Source organism: Acanthisitta chloris, unplaced genomic scaffold, assembly GCF_000695815.1.
Source record: "Acanthisitta chloris isolate BGI_N310 unplaced genomic scaffold, ASM69581v1 scaffold12251, whole genome shotgun sequence".
Lineage (NCBI taxonomy): Eukaryota > Metazoa > Chordata > Aves > Passeriformes > Acanthisittidae > Acanthisitta > Acanthisitta chloris.
In genome coordinates, this window is record NW_008656549.1 from 7,970 (window position 1) to 29,930 (window position 21,961).

The window sequence follows — 21,961 nt, forward strand, 5'->3', positions numbered from 1 at the left end:
AAGGGATCAACCATTACATTGACTGTTTTCCCCAAACTTTAAACTTTCCGTAGCATTTGGAGAAAAGGGACCCAGCCCCTGGCTGCAGCCGAGGGGTCGGTGCAGAGATGAGGTGGTGGCTCGTTAGACCTGAGCCGATGCTGGAACTGGGAGCATCACGGCCACAGCCGTCCCCTCCTGCCCAGGGCAGCGGAGCGCGGCGTGGGGCCCGGGGATGCCAGCCCCCAGCCAGGCCTCGGCCTCACGCTTTCCCCAGCACTTCACAAGCCTGCTTGGTTTGTCCACTGCATCCTCCCATACTTGGAATTTATGTAAATATTTATTTTTGTGTGAATACCATGAAGTAACAAACCTTGGACAAAAATCTGTAACCGCAGCCATTTGTGAAAGTCTTACCGTTCAGGCAGGAGAGGCAGAGACAATCGCTGTCCCGGGATTCTCCCTCTCCGCGGTCTCCCACCCATGCCGGTGCCTCCCTCCCCGGCAGAGGCATCGGAACCTTTAGCCATAAGTTTGCCATCAGTGTACTGAAACAGACCACCAACAGCCACAGCTGGGTTAAGTTTTATTTATCCGAGGTTTAGCTGTCGTTTCCGATCACCTCTGAACCTGTCTCGGCACGTGTGGAAGTTCAGGAGCTCTGACACGTTGTCAAACTGCTGTAGAGGACACCAAGGCCACGTCACGTAGAAGGGTGCCCAGCACCTGATATTCATAACCTGCAGCTGAATGGTACAGACTCAGATTCCCAAAGCCCTGGTGACAGCCACATCTGGGACAAGTTATGAAGCAAACGGGATTGACTCCGAATTTCTGTCAGGGATCTTTTTCTTTCGTTCTTTTTTTTTTTTGTTTGTTTTTTGTTTTTGTTTTGTTTTTTTGGGTTTTTTTGGTGAACCCGCAGCGTTATGGTTCCTTTGGCATGAGCTCCACAGACATCTCCATGCTCTGCAGCTGCTCCGTGCTCCGCTGCGGCTCCCTGTGCTCCAGGACTGTTCACAGCCACATTTCCTGCGCTCTCTCTGGGCAGGACGGGGTCAGGAATTGCTAGTCTGGGTTCTCAACGTGAGGGAACGAGCAGGAGCAGAATACACCGGCGTTCCAGATACCCGAGAGGTGGAAGGAGAATGCTGGGTTAGCAAATGGTCTGGATGGTCGTGGGTTTGGTTCAGAAAAGCTGATCACTGGTCGAGAAAATAGATTATTTTTTTTAATATCTTGTTTTATTTTAACACACCCATCCTGCCCTGGATGTGCAGTTCCCATCACGCTGGTTCTCTGTGGGAGAGCGTTCCCGGGGTTGCGAGCAGACGTAACTTGTACCTCCCCAATCCCAAGGGCCACTTCCCACCCGGAGCGGCCGTCGGATTTAGTACCAGTTCATGAAAAAAAAAATGCTGCTTTGAACTCAGAGGGTTAATATACTTTTGATTTGTAATTTTTTGTAAAACTTTTTACAAGGTAGCATAGTATTTCACCAGACACCAACTACAATCCGTCCATGGTCTGATTTTTATATAATTTAGTGGTGCTTTAGAAACTTTTGTTCGGTTGTTTCGGAGCTGCACAGCTCAGTTCTTCGCCTGTATCTACCTAAGACCAATGTGAACCTTTGTATTTTTGCTCCTAATTTTGGACTCAGTGAAAGTGTACTGTTTACATGTACAGAACTCCCGGCCCCCGTGTGTTCTGCCAGACCTGCTGTTGAAGAGGAAGCTGCCCCTCACCCAGTTCGTCTGCTTAACCCAGCCACAGCCTCACCCGCTCACCGACACGCGCCCGCCCCGAGGGACACCCACCCAACAGAGACACCCTTTAAGCAATTTGGGGTTTTGCACAAGCTATTCTATTCTTTTTTTCCCCCCACTAGTTGTATGGATCAGCTGCAATTCCAATCAGGAGCTGATCCAGAGCTCTGAAGCACCGGATCTGGGCAGAGCCATGCAGTGTGCTGCCTCCCCATCCTCCTCCTCCTCCTCCTCCCACCCTGGCAGGAGGGTGATGCTGCCCAGCTCTGCGTAGGGTCCAACCAACGCAGGGGAGCGGGGGGAAACACTCCTCGGCAGAATTGGGAATTCTTTAGGGAAGGGGTGAGCTCGCCCAAGCTGGTTTGGGGTGGAGGGGGAGCGTGGTCCCGCGGGAGGCTCCCAGCGAGGCAGAAGAGGCTCTTTGGGAAGCTGCTGCTTTCCCGAGGGTTCAGATAGAAAGCGTATGGCACTTAATCCAGCTTTTAAGGTGACACTTTATTGCTTAATCAATTGATTCCTTTGGAAATGATATTTTTGCAGATAGGCACCTATGCAACTTCATGTGGCTCTTAAGCAGATGAGCACTTCCTCCTCAACGAGCTTGATAAGAGTTATTTGTGTTATATACTGTGGATTTTTCCAGTAAATGTGGCTTAATATTTTAATTCTTAGAATGTGTGTCTATTATATATGTGATGCAACTTAATTCTGTTCTGTTTGTGGAATGATTAGCACAGGCCAACTCCCTGTCCCCTCACTTAACAAAGACCAATGAGCTGTTAATCGAGCTGTTATCTCCATGGTATTACTTGCTAAATGCACTGATTTCATAAGTATGTGGAATCCTTTTTTTTTTTTCTTTTGAATCTGTATATCATATATAAGACTGAATCTACTTAATAAACACTGTATAACAAAAAGGGCTTTCTCCTCCACTGTCGAGCCCCGCTGGGTGCTGCTGGCCCCAGCACTGCCCCTCGCCCAGCCCTGGGCGAGAGAGAGGTCAGTGCCATCGGTCACCACAGCGGGATCCAAATTTAGGTGTTCAGAGTGAAAAAAAAACCCGAACCCTTCTTTCAATCCTGTTGACATAAGCTGTGCTTTCCATTCCGTAACAGACAGCACGGGTACCAGAGAGAGCAGCGGTAGCACTCACGAGGGGGCAAGGCACCAGTTTTATGCTTAACTTATATTTTGACAGAATTAATTTTGTGAAGTGTCTGGTTTTTGTGAGAAAAAAAGAAAAAGAAAAAAAAAAGTTTTCATTGAAGTTTGTGGAAAGTTCTCCCTCTCCCTCATGGAAAATACTGATTTTTTTCGTTATCAGCTTTATTCACTAAGTATAATAAACCTTTGCATCCATAAATGTTCCTCTCCAAGCGCTGTGTAGATACAACTCCTGGTTTGATCGGCAGGACCATCCAGACTCAGAGGGGTTTGCAGCTTCCATGGAAATGCAGCTTCCATGGGTGTGAGGGTGTTGGGTGGGAGGGCAGATGAGCAGCCCTTTCCCAGGGATTGCTGTGGCTGCAGCTGTTGGAGCGAGGCCAGAATGACCCACCCGAACATTTGCACTTACAAACAATCACCTGGGACAGCACATCCCAAATGGAGCATCCTTAGAATCCATTAATGTCTGGGAGCACAGCACTAACGCCCCTGTGTTCATGACGCCCTTGGGTTTGCAACTGAGCCTCTGGCTGAGTTTTGGTCCCAGATTTCAACTGGAGCATAGGAGACAGCTGAAATCCTCAGGGATAAGCAGTGCTGGGTCACACCAGTTGCAAAACACTTGGCAGTACTTGCTGAGGTTTCCGCAGCTCTGCGGGCTGACTTGGGATGTCCCCTCTGTCTGCAGCCAGCCCTGCACACAGCCAGGCTGCTCCAGCCAGACTGGGCTCCGAGGGAGAAAATCTGTTACTTAGCACAGAGAGATCACAGAGAACAAAAAGTGTATTTGCTGTGTGAAATTCTGAAATGAATGGGGTTTACTCTTGGAAAGCTCCCCTATTCCCGAGGAAACCAATCCTGAAACCATCACCCTTCACCCCAATAAACCAAGGAAAGTTCCAGAGTTTTAAAGTTTGGCTAAGTAACAACTCTACTCATTTTTTGCATTCCTCATGTTCAGCTTATTTAGATTACCTTGGGTATCCCTGAATCACACTGTGCAGAGAGCCTGCCAGACTCTTAACAGCAGCGAGCTACCAAAACCACAAAAGCCTTTTTTCTCCCCCCCAAGAAAGCTGTGTTGGACCATGTCCTGCCCCAGCCCTGGCTCCTGTGCAAGACCTTCACTGCTTTTCTGCAGCAGCAGCACTACAGAACATGAGGAAGTCAGGGATGGCATCACTGCATGGACCTCAGCACTCCCACAGCCCTACGTGCTGTGCAAGGAGAACCCAAACATGTAAGAATTCATCTCGTTTCCTTACTGCCTCAAGAAGTGAGAGGACATGGCCATAAAGTAAGTTTTCAGGTAGTTTCAATAAACTATAATTAGTTTCATATTGTTATGCTATTGAGAAACAGTTTTAGATCAATTTATCCAGCAATGAGCATAGTAACAGCAGGACCTGCCACGATCTCGGGACCAGTCCTGGTGCTGCTCCCCATGGGCATCACACCCCAGCAGAGCAGGGAACCCCTGTGACCGTGGGGGCCCCTGCAGGGTCCCACAGCCACACTGTGGCTTTCAGAGCCTTCAGGGTGTCCATTCCCCACGAGCCACACAGCATCTCTGCAGCAGCTGCACCATCTTCAGTGCCCTGTAAGCGCATAAAACCGGATTTAACAAAGCCCAGCAGCAACACAGCCCCCCCTCAGTGACCTGAGCAGAGCTCTGGAACACCCCCCCGTTAAAAGAGAGGACGGGAAAAGCCACATGGCCTCAGAGAGCAGTGAGGAGGATTTCAGAAAAAGGACTGAAGCGACGCAAACAGGTTTTACAGTGTTTATTTCTCCAATAGCACAAGGGACAGACATGAGCAGGCCCCCCCGAGGGCTCTGCCCCCCAGACCAGTCCAAGCTGAACACTGCAGTGGCCCCCAGGAGGCAGAGCCAGCCCCTCGCTCCGCTCCCCATCTTTGGTAAGCAGGTTCCACACCTCCACTCGCCCTCACCGACACCGCAGCCCTGCCCAGCCCGGGGTGCTGCGTGCGCTGGGCTCTCATTCCCACGGGATGAGGCTGTTGGATGCATTAAGGATAAACCATCTCAGGGACTAAACTTGTTGCACCCCTCAGGCTTGTGTCTGAGAGAGGAACTTGCACGGCTGAAAAAAAAGTGCATGGTGAAGGGAGGTAGGATCAAGCTGGAAAAGGGACAAGAAGAAACAAAATGAAAATAAACCTCCTACAACTCTTGCTACTGCTCACTCTAATCAACCAGCAGCTTCTCTCCCTCAGTGAAGCAATTCACTCTTGATTAGGAATTGCTCCGAAGAGGAAGAGAGTTGCAGTTTTGCTCTCCCTCTATGGATGCACAAGGATGTTCACTTTCCTGCAGTGCAGGTACAGCCGTGCCCTGGGAGCTCAGGTGCAGTAAAACCATCGAGAGCAAAGAGGAGGAACTGGTGAACTTGCTCAGCTCAGCAAATCCCACCTGGTCATCCCTGAGCCCACACAGCGCAGTCCACCCGGGCACAGGGAGGCTGTTGGAACCCAGACACCTCTGCGTGGTGAGCGTCACGTCAGGCAAGACAGAATACAGTGGCTCTGACAATAACTAACACCACTTTAATGCAATACTGCTGTAGAGCCTGAAAATCCAAGGAAAAAAAAAGACCCCTTTATGCTCTATGTACATTACATCCATTTACAGAGTTGGCCAGTACTGTGTACAACATATAAATACATGATCAAACAGATGCAGAGAGGATACTTACAGGAGCCAAATAATTCACTTTATACATCCAAGAATGAAAATATATAAAAAAAAGGAAAAAAATAAAAGGAAAGAACACTGCTTTAAATGTTAGGTGATGGTCACACAGATGCACAGCTCGATGCTTGCAGGGGCTCAGCTGCTGTGGGGTTCAGGTCCTCACTGCAGGGCTGCAGTGCAGCACTCGTTGCCCACATCACTGAGCTCCAGGGAACCTCCATAATTCCACAGCAGTTTGTGGAAGTTGGCCAAAGTAGGCAGGCACAGCCACTGGGCCAGGCACAGTTCCCCAGCCACACAGCTTCCTCCAGGCCAGCAGGCGGCTTGGCACTTGCCCCAGGTTTTTTCCCCCTCTTCTTGCATCCTCCACATCGGCTCCATCTGGCACACGGTGGGTTGTACACGGCTCTGCAGCCACCTGCAGAGCACATCCCTGGGCACCAAATTCTGCTGCAGCATCCAAAGACCACACAGGACCATCACTGCAGGGCAGCTCTCTGCTTACACTCACTGCACAGCAGCACTTCCCACACAAACCGGGAATGGAGATGGCAGAAGGGGAGAGTGGAAGACTGTAGGGCCTCACCTTGCACAGCCCTGAAATAGCAAACACCCTGTTCCAGTTCCTTTGGATGGAAGGATTCCCCCACAGAGGGTCCGCGGATTGCCACAGCGAGCAGCCTCTCCCCCCAGCGTCAGCCTCAGTGCGGTACCAGAGCACAGCTGGAATTTCCACATCACAGGAAGCAGCAGGATCTCTCCCGTGGGGCACAGCCCACCCAGACCAGGATGTCACTGTGAGCAGGAACTCTGCACTGTCGATCTCCGTGGGAAGGCAGGTCAGCGTTCCTCACCAAAACAAAGTGTAACAGCATTTCTACTATGAACAGAGAGTACTTTGTGTACAGGCGTTAGGATCAGTTGTTATCAAAATACACACACTGAATATACAACCTGTCCCATGGCCATAATTTATTATCTCACCACAAGGCACAATACACAGAGCTTAGAGGGTCCTATACACTCGTCGTGGCAGAAGGCGCCGCAGCCTTTGCACATGATCATGGCTTTCAGGCTGCAGGAGCACTGGAACGAGATCTCCTCGACACTGCTGCTGTCAGCAAACATCTGCACTGCCAGGGCCGTGTTCCGGCTCGCGGCAAAGTTCGCTTTGTGGGTGAGCTGCACCACGCTCCCAGCAAGGCCTCGGGGGAAAGCCGGAGTGTTGGATGAATAATTAAAGCTGGTGGAATTAAGCTGCAGCTTTGAAAGCTTCCCATAAAATGCCTGCTTGATATTGAGCTGAGAGGGGATGGACGAAGGCTCCAAAGGGTGACTCTGTCCTTTTCCCGGATCCCTGGAAAACTTGAAGAAGGGCCAGTCCATGACCTGCGGCTCGCTCTGCGCGTGCCCAGCCAGCTCCGCGGCGTGCTGGGCTGCATCCCTCTGGTTCTCTGCATTACTCTTGGCTGAGCTGCCACACACAAGCACGTTCTCATTTCGGATCCCTCCCGGAGTGCTGGTGTGCTGCTTTGAAGTCCATTCCTCCCTGGCAGCTGGGATTCCTTCTCCCAGTGCACAGCCCTTGTCTGAGGGAATCGGTTTGCTGGGGGACAAGGTTCCCATGGCTGAACCATGATCCAAAGCCCTGGAGTGATGCAGCCTCACACTGGGGTTGGAAGGAAAACCAGAACCAAAGAGCTTTTTGCCTTGAACTCCAACATAATTTTTATTGACCGATGCACCTCCTGTCTGGTTTGGTCCAAGAGAAGTTACAGCTGGAGATAAAAACCGAGGCTCTGCAGAAGAGTTCAGCTTCTCTGGGCTTTTACTTGCCATGACACTCGCTAACGGGTTGTGCTGTGGCACCCAGTGGACCTTGGGCAACTCCTGCTCCTCAAAGCTACAGGAAGAAAATGTTCTTTCCTGAGGGCCCACATCTTCAGGCTTTGGAGAGGCACTTGCCACATCTGCCAGTTGGTCTTGGCAGCTTAGAGTCGAGCCACCTTTGGAATGTTTTTCTGAAACAGTCTGATCCTCTGCACCCTCTGCTGCCCCTGATCCACATGTCTTTTCCTGGGGATCTACAGAAGATCTCACTGAGTGGATGTCATCGTTCCTGCTTTGGGCACTTGTCTTTAATCCTACAACTGGAGAAGATTCTTTGCCAAAATACTGACTGCTGCCTCTATCCAACTGCAGGGAGAGGCTTTCCGACTGCTTCTCCGGCGCTGGCGGTGCAATTTCCAGCTTGATGTTGACGTGAGTCCCTGGGAGAACTTCTTCCAGTGGAAGCTTCCCCTTCAGCAGCTGCATCACCAAAGGGTTGTTGGTCTCAACAGAGGACACGGAGCGAGCAGAGCCAGAGAGCCGTTCAGCTTTCTGTGGCAGCGGCACAGGGGGTGCCCACCTCTGAGCTGGGGGTGCAGAGAAGTCCACAACACAGGCTGGATTGTCTGTCTCCACAGATGATTTTGACCTAATCCCATTGCACCTCTCATTGCTGCTGTGAGAGGAGGAGCCTTTCCCAGTCACCTCCCTACAGCCAACACTTCTGAAACACATCTCCACCTCCAGATTCTCATCAGCCACGTCCCCTTCGCAGTCGGAAGCAGTGTCTGTTGTTTCACTGTGTGTACTCTGTATTTCCTCATCTCCACTTGTCTTCAACTCCTGTGTCTCTCCCAGGGGCTGATGTGCATTTTCTGGTTCTGTTCTGGGGCATCTCTCCCTCAGCTGCAGGAGTTTTCCAGAGGTATCTATCCTAGTCTGAGAAATAAAATCACCACACGCAGAGGGCTGCACGAGAGCCTCTCCATTTCGTTCATCACTGCTCAGTTTGCCCTCACTGCCTTTCCCTGCCTGCAGCTGTGCAGCATCACACGCTGCAGGGATCACTTTCTTCGCTCCAGCAGTCACCGTTTTGAAGTTATTACTATCAGCAACACACTTTTCCATAAAAGTCTCAGAGCTGTTAAATCTAAACCTAGACACCATCTCTGACTCGTGGCGTTCCGTACTGCCCAATGACAACTCTGGTGGTACAGGACAACTGGAGGAATTTTCCTTTACATCAGGATAATCCAGCTGTACAGCAGGAGCACCAACATCTCTGAGTTCCGCCACAGCCCCGTCTCCCACAGGGCTGACCCCCTGCCCCCCAGAGCATGACAGACTGGTCACTGCAGGAACCACACATCCCAGCTTTGTGCTTTGCCTCTCCTGTGACGCAGCACAAGGTGGGGGTTCGGTCCTTGGGTCACAGAGGAGCTGCTCAGGGCTCTCCTCCTGCCTCTCAGGAGTCGCATTGTCCAAGGATGACCCAGTCAGAGCGTCACGGAACGACCTCCTCAGTGACTCATCACTGGGCTGAGTGTCCTCTGCAGCGCAGCCTGGAATGCTGCTCCCCTCACTCTTTGAGGCAGACAGGTCTCGTCTGGAGGAGAAGCAGGAATCCATGTTGGACTCCTTGGAACCAGCCCTCCCTCTGCTCAGATGAACAGACGACTGTAGTTGTGCTCGTTGTAGATCTGACGCACGTTTTCCATAAGCTCTCTTGGATCTCCTGTGCTGGGAACGGCTGCTGGATTCTCCTCCACCGCCTCCTTCATCGGTGCTTCTCCCCCCTCCGGGGCCACCCCCTCCTCCGATGGCGGCGGTGGCTTCGCGCTGGGCTCGGGCTTGCAGAGCACGGGCCTTAATGTCTGCGAGGGTCCGGGCCCCGGGCCGGCCCCGGCCGGAGGGCTCCGTGCTGGGGATGATCCGGGGGCAGATCTGGTAAGTGGGCTGACCTTTAACCACCCAGGGTGGTTTAATACGTGAAAGTTGAATCTGAAAGAACAGGAAAAGCAGTTAGAGTTCCAACACTGAGCATCTTCAGTGAAATGCAGCTTATTAGCTCATCGCAGTTCTTATCACAAGGATTCAACAGAGTTTCGACTTTCAAACTTAGAAGCTAATTTTGGCAGAGAAGCAGCACATGCTCCTCCCATAACCCCTGTGCTCTGCAAAGCTCAGTTCACACTAATATTGTTTTATCAGAACCTGCAGACAAACAAAATAAATGATTTACATTCACATCATCTCCAGAGATCAAACTGGTCTCTACACCAGGATGACTACCCATTTTGGTATCTCTACTCAAAATGGGAAAAGTCAGAAGGAATACTGAGATTCTGTCCAAAGGGAAAGGAACTGTGGAACTACACAGGATAAAGTATATGATTTGAAGGTCTTTTTGCAACAAGTCAGCTTGTTTCAAGCAAAGTGCTTTCTGTATCCACACAAATGCAAATGAATGGAGCAAGTCAAGGTTACCCTGTGCTCTTGTGCAAAGACCTTGGGATGATTTTCCATTCTTTGCCTGTCTAAATACGACAGCAAACTGTGGCAGACAGAGGCACTTCGCCAGCTCCACCAATGAAACCCTTCGACTCCTTCCCTTCCGATGGCAACACTTGACATTTTAATAATGTTGTGATGCCACTGAGCACAGCAGCCCTGAGACACTGAGCAGCTCTACAGCTCTCTCTTACCCGGATGGGTGGGACTTTGGGCTCCTCTTTAGTAGGCTGTGGCTTTTCTGGGTGAACACTTTCAATTGTGTTACGAAAGGACTGACGATCTTCAAGCCGGGGCTTCTTTTCGGGGAAGGAGGCAGAGGCAGCCTCCTCAAAGCTTTTCCTCTTCTGCTCCTTGGACTCCTGAGCAGAGTTCTCCTGGGGCAAACTGGGAATTCTGTTTGCAGCTGCCAATGACTGATCTTCCAATTTGCTGTGTGATTTGGAAGTCTCCGGAGAGAGGTGCAGCTCGGAACTCTCTGCCTTCAGTCCTGCAGCCGAAGAGCTGGTCAGGTCGTCCTTCTTCAGGTCTGTCTCAGGCTTTGGCTCTTTGTGCAGGGAGGAATCTGTCCCCACGGGAGCAGGTTCTTTGGGAGCCTCCGTGTGCTCAGCCTCCCGCAGTCTGTACAGGTTCCTCCTGGCCCGGCACCGCAGGTCGGCCCGGGAGCGTTTCCGGAAGCGTCCGTCCCTCTGCCGCGTGGTGGGCCCACGTGGGAGCCTCCCTTCTCCTTTAACAGACAGCTCTGTCCTGTTCTCAGCATCTTCCTGCACTGAATTCTGCTCCTGGGATTCTTCTTGGGTCAAGCCCAACCTACAAGGTAAACACAAAAAAACAGCTAAAAGCTAAAGCCCATCCCAATTTTAGCACTAACATGGGCAGAGACTCATCGATCCCTTGTTAACTCACCCTGCAGGGGAGAACCCACATGTTCACCATCCCACATTGCTATCATGGGGAGTAAGAAAGATAAAAGAGCTTAAAGATTTGTGATGGAAACCAAGTCTTGGAAACAAAATAGATGGGCTACAAAATTCTGCTGTGACCCAGCCAATTCCACTAAGTATTTTCCCAAAGCAACAGTTGGATTCAACCCACGACCTTCATTTTTCAAGGACTTTATGCTGCATCTGCTCAGGTATCTGCAAACAGAAACACATTCTGCCACCTGCATAAACATAGATAAAAGGGAATAGACAAGGTAACGTTGCTCACTTTTGTCCATAGTAGTCCTCAAAGAACTTCTCCTTCCATTGCTCCACTCTCTTTTCCTTCTCCATCTCCTGCCGAATTCGAACTTGCATCTCATGGGTGAATTCACCTACATGGAAGCAAGAGACAAATTCAGTTCCAAACAAAACTGATTCTGCAAATGCAACTTCTAGTGTTTGAAGAGAACAGCAGCTGTATAATAGGAAGAACAGACACGCTGTTACCACCCTGCTCCCCCCAGTCTGGATTCACTGCCTGCAGCTCCTGAAGTCTGAAAAACATCATGTTTCACCAGACACAGACCACCATTTAAGGAAAGATAAGTCTGGCACTACTTCACACCTTCACCACTTAGTTCTAAAGGTCCCACAGCACCAAAGGAAATCACATCTTTGATTTTAAAGGGGGGAAAAATAGAAAAGAAAGAAGCAAAGGTGGTGGTAACACAGCTGGATACACAGCAAAGCTGGACTGAGGTTCTGTTTATTAACTGAGAAAGGAAAACAATGCCATGAAATGAGCACCTATGGCCCAGGCACCCAGGAAAGCAAAGCCACTGACCATCAGCGAGTCGCTCCCTCCAGCTCTGCGCGGCATGGGTGAAGAACTCGTTGTTCAGAGCGCTGCCGCTGAGGCGCATCAGCCCGTCAGCCCCCACCTGCCAGGACAAACAGCACATCTGCTCCAGCTGCTCCACGCTCGAGGGCAATCAGGGAAGGGAAGGCACCCGAGTGCTGCAGCTCCTACCTGTCTGTCGACTTCGGGCAGGAGGTAAAGCAGCTGCTGCTGGAAGTGTGATGGGAGCGCGTTGAAGGTCCTGGAGTTGATCAGTGCTCGCAGGTTGGTGTTGACGAGGATGGAGCCAGGGGTTTCAAAGTCAATGTCCTCACCCCTGTTCCGTTTCATCTGCCCTGTTGTTTAAGGACAGGCAAAGAAAATTAACATCCTCGTATAAAATATTTCAGCATTATGGGCAAGAAATTCACGCTAAGCTGCTACAGCTAAAGGAGCAAGAGAAGTGAGAAAGACTGCAGTGTGCAAGTGTGAAGAATGACTCAAGCACAGTAATTAACAGACACACATCTGAAAGTCTGATATGTGGTCACAGTTCTGTCATATTGAGGCACAATTCTCAGTGCTGCTCTTCAGACTAGGCAAACTTTTAACCAATTGTCTCAGTAACACTCAGGGTGGAAATTTCAGCACATGAGCCTCAGATCATCAAACGCCTCCTCAGGGAGGAGATCCTGGTGCTCTTTTCTCAGATACACATGGACTGCACATCACCAATTACTCTTCTGCCTGCAAGCAGAGGCACATACCTGCTGTGGGCTTTCGGATGCCCCTCAGCAGCTGTGGAGGATCCCTGTTTATCTCTGTCCTGCTGCGCAGACTGGCTTTGCACAGGGCCAGGGAGCTGCTGCTGCTGCTGGACGTGCTGCTGCTCTCCCCATCAGCATGCCTTCCTGTGAAGCCTAAAAGCAAAACAACTTCAGAAAAACACGTAGAGAACAGCCAAAGCCCAACTGGGAGAGTGGCTTAACATACAGGAATTATCTGTTAACTACATATCCAGTTACAGGTACCAGCTATGTTGATGGAGTTAAACAGACACAACTCTGCAGTCACACTCATTCCCAGTGGGTGATACAGAAATCCTCAGGCAAATACGGGTGACTAGAGACTGAAGGAGAGAGATCTGTGTGGTCACCAGGAACACCCCAAAGCTGTGCTCACCTGAGGCAGATTCCATGTGTGCCCCATTTACTTTCAGTGGGGTTAACACCACCCGTGGCAGCATCACACCTGTCTTCTTCTTCTGTTTGGTTGCCTGCAGGCCAGAAAGAATCCAAAAAATGAAACAAAGGAACAAAGACATTAGGGAAGGGTAAAATAAAAAAACCTTCCAAGCAGCATGTTCCTCAGTTCAAGAGCTGTCTGGCTCCTAGGTGAATCTTCAGGTGTCACTACACTCAGGAGTAGCAGAGAATTCAAGATTGCCTTCTGTATATGATCCCTCCCCATCCTCCAACTCCTTGAGACAGCCCCATAACTCTCTGAGGCACCTGTGCACAACTAGTCCCTGTCACACCACCCCAGCAGTAACAAAAGCTCCCCTTGAGAGGCTTCACCCTTCCCATTATCCCCACTTTTTCCTACCTGGGAGGCAGTTCTGTAGCTCTCCCTGGTAGCAGGTCCCTTACTCTGAGATTCAGTGGAACATGAGGCATTTGAGGAGGTTTCATCAAGAGACACTGAAAGAGACAAGCTCTTAGTCAGCCACAGGAGTAGGTGCCAGAGCTCAGGGTTAATGTCACCAGACACTTACCATCATTGTCACCACTCACAGTGCTGGCTTCATTGGACCCACAGCTTTCTGCATCTGCTGTGTCCTCCAGCTCCTCCCCTTCTGGCACTGACAGGTTCCGGGACCACTGCAAGGCATCTTTCTAAAGGGGAAACAGAACAGGGATGGCTACAGCTCCCAAACTTACACCAGTGGGAACAGAATGAACTGCATATACTTTAACCTTGATTTTTTTCATCTTCCCTATTTTAACCCTTGATACAGAAGGATATTTTAAAGTATATTTAGGCTCACAGCAGAACAGGAATCACTTCATAGCCCTCTCCTAGACAAGTAACTCAGGCATACCCAAAATACATAAGGTCAATGACTGGTGGTGATTTTCTTCAAGTAAGGAGTTCCTGTTACAGAGAAGCATCTCATTCTTTCTTTGAAAGAACAGGTAGCATCACAGTGGCCAAATACTAAGCTTAGGAGATGTGTTTCCTACTTGTACAATCAAAGCCATTCCAATGCTTTCTATTTTCAGCAAAATCTGGTGACAAGATTTTCTAACAGCAGAAAGAAAAGCTGGGAATGAAACAGCTGAGATATCTGTTGTCGATCAAGCTGATATTTATCAGAGAATCCAACAGTACAAATCAATGCAAAAGAAAACCCCAAGACCAGAAACTTCTTCAGTATTTAAAATTATTGGGACAATAAACTAGAAATTAAAAAAATGTTCCAGAGAGGCCTTGGGATCTGAGGGAAACAGTGATGCTAAGTAACATGGAATGTGGTGGAACACAAAACAACCAAGCAGAAGAATGAATATACATTTTCCTATCAAGATTTTACTTGTTGCTACAAGCTCTTAGACCAATTTAATTCCTTGGCTGGCTGTTCTCCCTTGTGGCTGGCACCACAAGACTGTTCTGATAAGCAGCCACCTGAGCTGGACACCAGGTACTGCAATAAAAAGAGTTATCTTGCTTGTGCAATTCAAGAAATAATAGGGTGGTTTTTTTAAGGAATTTATCACAGATGGCTGAATGTAGCTGAAAGGTATAAGCTTCAAGGAAACAATGAATTCCAGACCCTTTCTCACATGACAATCTCCCATGCAGCACATTGCTCATCACAGGGCAACACTCTGCTCTGCGCAACAAGCAGAGCTCACACCTGGGCCCTCAGTTGGGAGCAGAGCTCAGCATTTACCTTGAGTGTGAAAAGGCTGATGCGTCCAGGCAGTTTGTAGAAGAGCCCATCCCCTCCCCGGGAATTGGAGTGGAGCATGGCATTGAGGCAGGCCAGGGGGGATGTGCCACTGGAACAGGGAAAGGAAGAAAGGAAATGGTTTAAGAAATGGCTTTGTTGACAGAACAGCCTGAAAGATCCGGTTAAATGAGCTTCGTTAGCTGAAGGAGGGGAACAGAGGTGATGCCATTAACTTTATGGGTCAGAAACTTCAGTAAGCACAGTGTCATTGGTTTCATTTTGACCTGTACATCAGCCTCCGCACATCACAGCGAAGCTATTGGCAGCACACAGGAAATGTGATGCCAATTTGAAAGTTCACTTCACCTGTTTTTAGACATTTTATTACCTGTTTCCTCCCCTTCTCTGCTTGAAACCTCCAGTGCTGGATTGATTTTAAAGAACCCCCGGATTTATTCAACAGTAGAAAGATGTAAACAAAACCAGCACAAGGAACACACACATTACTGAAATGTCTCCCTGACATGTCACAGGCCAAACTGCAGATGAAGGCTCTGATGTACTCCCTGGTTAAAGCCCCATCCTACACTCACACTGCTGAAACTGCTGTGCCACGTAATAGTGTGTTTTCCAGTCAGTCCCACATGTTCAGTTAGCTGTAAGAGGCATCACAGCAGCATTGTCTGCATTATTAGTAAAAGAGAAACCGAAAACTAGATTGAGATTAAATATTTCAAAGAAAATCATTCTCAAACTGAAATTTCTGTTTCCACCCTGAATGTGTTTGGGTTTTCGGACATTCCTTCATAGGCCTTAGCAACAGGCAAAGTTACCTTGTGTCACTTTCAGATAACACGAACAAAATTTCCAGCCTTCTGTCCTGTGATTTCCCCTCTGTGTTTTCCAAACACTCCAAACACACCAGACACATTTTTAGAATGGCAAAGTAAGCAATTTTCCCCCCGCAAAAGCCAAGAGTTAGAACTCTGCCATGAGTTAGAACTCAGCATGGTGCTGGGGCCAGTGTCCTGGCTCGAGCATCAGCCTCACAGGAAGATCAGTGCCCGATATGGCACAGAGCCCTCCCAGCAGAGCAGTGTGACCCTCCAACCCGGGGAATCCACCCCAGGACTGATTCAGAGGGAAAAACATCTCGAGGCACTGAGTTATTTCCTTCAGGAAATGGAGTTTCAGGAAGGGCTTCTACACAAGCATCAGCAGAGCCTGCTGCACGTCCTGCCAGGCAGGCTCACTGCTAACAATCATGCTCTGAAGGAGACAATCTTTTCTTAAAGCAGAGAATTAATGACTGGGGAAGGGAAAGCAGATATCCCAGGGGAAACCACCGACCTTTAAAGGAACGAGCAAGCTTTGTGGGATTTAACTTGACACATGCTCCAGCCTGGTCTTTACTTACACACTGTGACAGGTCACTTGTAAAAACTGGGAGAGCACAGGACAATTTGTATGTGTAAAGAGCCCTGCTATTACCTTTGGCAGAGGACAGACTGTGCACTGCCTGCTTAAGCCACAGGACTGATGCGAGAGAGTTGTAGAAGATTGATTAAAGCAAAGCTCTGTGAAGGTCCACCTTAAAATCTGCCTGAATTCTAGTCAAGAGCTGTGAAACCACTGTCCATACCCAAACTAGTGAAGATCTCCTCAGCGAGGATCATAGAATCATGGGATGGTTTGGGTTGAAAGGGCCCTTAAAGCTCAACTCATTCCAACCCTCTGCCATGGGTGGGGACACCTTCCACTAGCCCAGGTTGCTCCAAGCCCCATCCAACCTGGCCTTGAACACTTCCAGGGATGGAGCAGCCACAGCTTCTCTGGGCAACCTGTGCCAGTGCCTCAGCACCTCACAGGAAGGAATTCCTTCCCAATATCAAATCTAAATCTACCCTCCTTCACCTTAAGACCATTGTCCTTTGTCCTATCACTATGTATCCTTGTGAAAAGTTCCTCTCCTCTCTTGTAAGAACATGGCAGACGGGTACTCCAACAGCTCTGAATCAGATGCAGCAGCACACACCAGGCTCATCCCTCTCCAAACAGCAGCTCCCCACACAACACCTCTGTACACAACACCTATTTCCACTGTTCAAACCATCCCAGCTGTTTCCTGAGCTCACACAAACGATGAGCAGAAACAAGCTAACATTTGGAGTTGTTAGGTCCCAGAAGAAATCACTTTACCTTCTGTAAAGTACAGGTTCAGGAAATGCAAACACCAGGCTGGAAAACAGTCCACAAGGGACTGTGGAAGGGGAGATAGATGCAAGACTAGAAACAGCCCATGCATCTGGATTCCCCAGCAGTCCATCACTGGGCAGCAGCTTTTTCTGTCCCTGGTAGTCAAACTTCCTATTTTCTTTTTTGCCAGGCAGCACTAACTGAGGCATTTGGACTATCACAGTTACCCACTTGCTTTGAGCTACAAGACACTCTGGATTTTACTACTGTCATGGAAACAGATGGAAGCTCATGGGAACTTAACTAAGAAAAACAGACTCCCACTTCTGCCCTTTCCAAGGTTCCATTATCATTCTGAGATGGACATCTCCTCCATACAATGTCAAGAGCCACAACTGTTTGAGCCACCTCATGCTCGAGACCCTGAGCATCAGCCAGTGACACAAAATAAAGTGAGTCTCTTAGAAGATAATGTCTGCTCTAGAAAAGAATTATCAGAGGAGATGAAACTTAAACTGTTCTCAAACTCGAGTCACAACAGCAGAAACTGCTGGGAGCTACTTATGAGAGGACCACGTGAGTGAGTGGCAAGCACAGCACAATGCAGGGGGCTGATCTGCAAGAGGCATTTATTTCACAACACATGCATGAAACTCTGGATGTTGTAAAAAAAAATCCAAGAACAGCTTCCACTTATTGTCAAAGAAAAAAACCCACCCCACAACCTGTATATAAATGTCTGCACTGTCATCTGAAATTACCAGGCTGGAAAGAGAAAAAGGGAAGCAAAGTGGGCTGGGAATGAGGCAGAACTGCATGAAGCAAAATGAGCCTTCATATGCTGCCTCCCCCATGCTGCACACTGGTTTAGACAAGATCATCAATACTAACCTCATTTCCTTTAGTCCTTCAGCCTCTATGACCTGCAGAATCTGTTTTGGGGTCATAGGAGCATCTGAGTAATTTTCCAGCACCTGAAAAGACAGAAAGACCACATGTCATTACAGAACTGGCTTCTGCATTCCCAGAACCACTCCATCAGCTGCAGCTCAGACCCAATAATGTGCCTCTTCAAACTTGATTCAGCTGCAAAGACACATGGTAAAAAATTCAGGCTACCTCAAAAAACAAGCAGCACAAAAGGCTTTACCTTTATGTGGTCCCTAATTCACTGAAATAAAAACATGGGGGAGAAAGAGCAGCAGAATTTGGCCTTGACCCCAGGGGAAGTTTTACCAGACGTAACTATACATTAGATGGAGTTGCTGCCACATAAACCTCCAAAAGTGAACAGTGGTCAGTGATCTTTAATGATGTAAATGTTCTCCTACCTCTCCACGAAGCGTCCTGTATTTTTCTGCCACTAAAAGTATTACTGCACAGCCATACAATCCAATAGTGCACCTTCCTGGGCTTACTGCATTCATTTCATCTTCGCTCCATCCCAGGAAGGGAACCACAGGTAAGAGTAAGAATTCATATCAGAGAAGGATAGAATCCAGCAGAGGACAAAGTAACAAGTAAAGGATGTAGGAAAAAATACAGCTAGAGACACTCAAAAGATTTGGAGTGCTTGCCTTTGAAATAAAATGAGAAAAATCAGATATTAAAAGGCAATACAATGAATAACAACTCATCCCTTCACATATTATGTGAAGAATGGAATTGTCACTTATATACAAAGAACTAAAGAGGTTATTACTGTTTTTTTTAAAGCCTGTGGAACTTACTGCTCCAAAATGACTAGAAGCAAGAACTCAAGGATTCAAAGAGAGGACCGGACATTTCTGTGGATAAGAAGATTACCCACATAAACAGGAAACAATGAGCAAAAATAAGCTGCAGTAGATGTAAACCATGCTGCTTCTTTGGGAGCAGATTACCCTACAGCTGCCGACCACGCGCCAGCGGCTCCTGCGCCTTCCCTGGCAGCAGACAGTGCTGCTCTCAGAATGCAAAGGCACTGAGCTCCACAGACTTGGGGCTGAGCAAGCCAAAGGAAGGTGAGACAGGCACAGGACATGGCCTGGAACAGCCACAGAAAGCAGCAATGGGAATTCACGCAGGAACTTTTTGATTGTGACTCCAGGTCTGAATTCCCTCACCATGCACAGCCCTGGTTGTGTTTGTCCCCACGCCCCAGGAGTCAGCAACATGGTGCTGTCTCTCAGTCTGACTCGTGTGGGAAGCCAGTGGAGGGACCCAAACACCCCATTTCCACCAGGAACATCTAGAAGTGAGTCAATGCAGCACTGGGACAAGGCACTGCCCACTGAGCCACACCGACAGGACACGTGGAAAAACACCCCAAAGCTGTGCAGGGCACTGTTTGCACCTCAAACCATCTCCACCCTCTGCAAGTAAGAAAAACTCAACTCATGTCCCTACAGTTCTGCACCTTAATTATGTCATGATAAGGCCAGGTTGGATGGGGCTTGGAGTAATCTGGTCTAGTAGAAGGTGTCCCTGTCCAGGGCAGAGGATGGAAGGAGAGAAGCTTTAAGGTCCCTACCAATCCAAAACACTGTTCCTTCTCTATAAAAGGAATTTCTTAAATCATATCCACCCACCAGGTATTTTGCAGATGTTTGAAGCTCACAAGCATCTGAAAATGAGGCGAGAACCTGGATAGGGAAGGGAATTTGAGAACTTAGGTAACCAGAGATAAAACCCAAAGAAAACACAGAGTTTAAAGATCAAAGCAAGCCACATTCAGAGACAGTAAACTATTTTCATTCCGAGTTCATACAGCTCCATCACCCTTTTCCCTCCCTCCATAGGTTAGAGGTCTCCATGCCTCCCTCCTGAGCTGTCACCCTGTCACTCACAGGCAGCAGACAGCTGACATGGGGAAACGCATCACTCCAGAGCCGAGAGAGATCTGCAACATGCAACACTCCTGTTCCAAAAAATCAGGGAATGATTCAAACCTCTCTCCAGTGACAGACACAGCAAGCGAAGTACACGGCCTAAAACTGAGCACGGAGGAGCATTTACATATGGATAAAAGAATCCATGCTCAGGGGAACAATTTCCAATCAAGAGCTGTATTAAGTGTACAGAGCACTTAATGGAAGAACTGGGAGAGAGAAGACTCTGCAAGCTTTAGACACCAAATCCCAGTCTCTAGCATGGGCCCTCCCCCCCCCTCCAGCCTGACACTATCAGCCTTCCACCTGGAGCTACAACTTCAACATCAGTTATTCCTTGCCCCCAAAACAGAATTTTCCCCACTGCACTATTTATAGCCAAGGGTTCGTGTGCCCCTAGTTATGGAAGTTGACATCACTCCCCCAATTAATTTACTAGCCATCCAGCTCTGACAGCACTTGTGGGCTCGTGCCATGGCTCTGGGTGTCCACATGAATCTTTAAAGGCTTATTTTGTGGAACGTGAGGAGTTTCAGCTCTGTAGGAGTAGCAACATTGAAAAGCACTTTTGCCTGTGATTCTCAGAGACGCTGAGAGGAATACAAAATACAACAGTGCACGTCAGAGAGGGAAATTAAAAGCATTTTGACAGGGAGCATGTGTAAGACTAGTGTGAAATAAAGATCTATTTTTAGTGGGTTTACAATCAGTCCTGCAAGCTGGAAGTGCAGCTACGCAACTGTAGGTCTCTCTAAGTGGATAATCTAGTATGAGATCCTTCTATTTCTGGTTCATCAATGGCTCTAAGATGCTGTGGAGGCTTAGACATCTCTTGCACCCACTGTGTCTGAGGTCCTGGCCAAAAGACAGGTGAGAGAAACTGTGTGAAGAGATCCCTACCCTGACACATGAGGCTGAGGAGGTGTACTAGGCTTTCGAGTCACAGTCTCATGTGCTGCTTTGGGCAGCCTAAAAATACTAATTTTTTTCACCTGTCACAGCTCAGGAGATTTGAATGAGGTGACATTGTGCAAGGTCACCTAGCACAGCCTCTGCCCCCAGGGTCACCTACCAAGAGAGCATCCCTGCCACCTGCAGTGACACACCTGGCCCAGAGCACCTGGATCCCAAGGAGAAATGCACAATGGGAACCAGCCCACCAGGCTCCTGCAGTAAAGTTCCACAGTGGCTGCTTCATGCCCTTCTCCAGTTCTTCAAGCAAAGCCATGTGTGGGTCTAAAATATTTTAAATTACACATAAAAGATGATGTAAGTTGATGGGACAGATGTTTGACTGGGTTTCCTTCTGGCAAGCAGTATGAAAACACTCCAATAGCCAAAGAAATCTTAGTCAGAAGCACCAAGATCTATCCTGAACATCCTCAGTACCAGATGTGAGTCTCACTGGACTCACCCTTTTGAATGTTTATGTGCTGCAATTCATAGACCAGGCTGACAAAACCAAACCACACAGAACAGAAAAAAACAAGGAAACAAATCACCCTCAAACCCCATAAATCTATTTCTTCACAAGTCCATATGCTACACAAGAGGAACACAGGTATCCTCACCAGTTGAGTACCACTGACAGGGGAGGGAGGAAACCAGGGATCCACTCACACCAACTGCAGGCAGCTGGACCATCCCTGACCTCATGGATTGGCACTCCTATACCTGCACAGATCTGCATCACCACAGCTCCTTACAGCCAGGTGTGACCACCTGAGGGCCAACCAGCCACCCTAAACACCTCCACAAGCAGCCCTGAAACCACACCTCTGACCTGCTCTCACTCGCCACCCGAGAGACACTGAAGTTATTTTACTTCTTGCACTTCCTAGTCCCTAACTGAGGTTCAAGACAGATCTGGGTCAAACATTTCGTGGAGGGAAATTACCCTCCTCCAGCTGCAACTGTCCAAGGACGGTGGTGTTCCCACAGACACCACCACAGCAGGGCTGGGCTTGGAAGTTGAAGCCTTCAACGAGAAGATTCTCTAAGACAAAAGGACTAAAACATACCCGTGGCCATGTCTTCTAAACCCAAAAGTGACCAAATACGGGCTGAACCAGCGATATTCAGTGCAGCTGCTGCTCGGGGCAGCCCGGCTCACACCACCCGCCCCAGGGCACTACTGGTGCACAGAAACAATCTGCGCTCCCGGTAATTAAACGGGAAACTTTTGACAGCGGCCGTGCCCGCGC

General features: G+C 48.8%; 1 protein-coding gene across 1 annotated transcript; it reads right to left on the reverse strand.

The window, feature by feature from the left end:
• Positions 1-6,608: 6,608 nt before the first annotated feature.
• Positions 6,609-17,855, reverse strand: ASXL1 (additional sex combs like transcriptional regulator 1). Its single transcript, XM_009084380.1, has 11 exons — positions 17,779-17,855; positions 14,692-14,800; positions 13,513-13,633; positions 13,344-13,438; positions 12,921-13,014; positions 12,506-12,658; positions 11,931-12,094; positions 11,745-11,841; positions 11,187-11,292; positions 10,169-10,784; positions 6,609-9,464 (listed from the first exon to the last, which is right to left on the reverse strand). Exons 1-11 carry the CDS (start codon positions 17,832-17,834, stop codon positions 6,609-6,611), a joined length of 4,467 nt encoding a protein of 1,488 aa, XP_009082628.1. The 5' UTR covers positions 17,835-17,855.
• Positions 17,856-21,961: the final 4,106 nt, after the last annotated feature.

Coding starts and splice junctions, on each gene's coding strand:
- ASXL1 (XM_009084380.1), bottom strand. CDS start 17,834: ATGACCCCAAAACAGATTCTGCAGGTCATAGAGGCTGAAGGACTAAAG. Junction 13,015..13,343: donor GCTACAGAACTGCCTCCCAG/GTAGGAAAAAGT, acceptor TCTGGCCTGCAG/GCAACCAAACAGAAGAAGAA. Junction 12,659..12,920: donor ACACATGGAATCTGCCTCAG/GTGAGCACAGCT, acceptor TTTTGCTTTTAG/GCTTCACAGGAAGGCATGCT.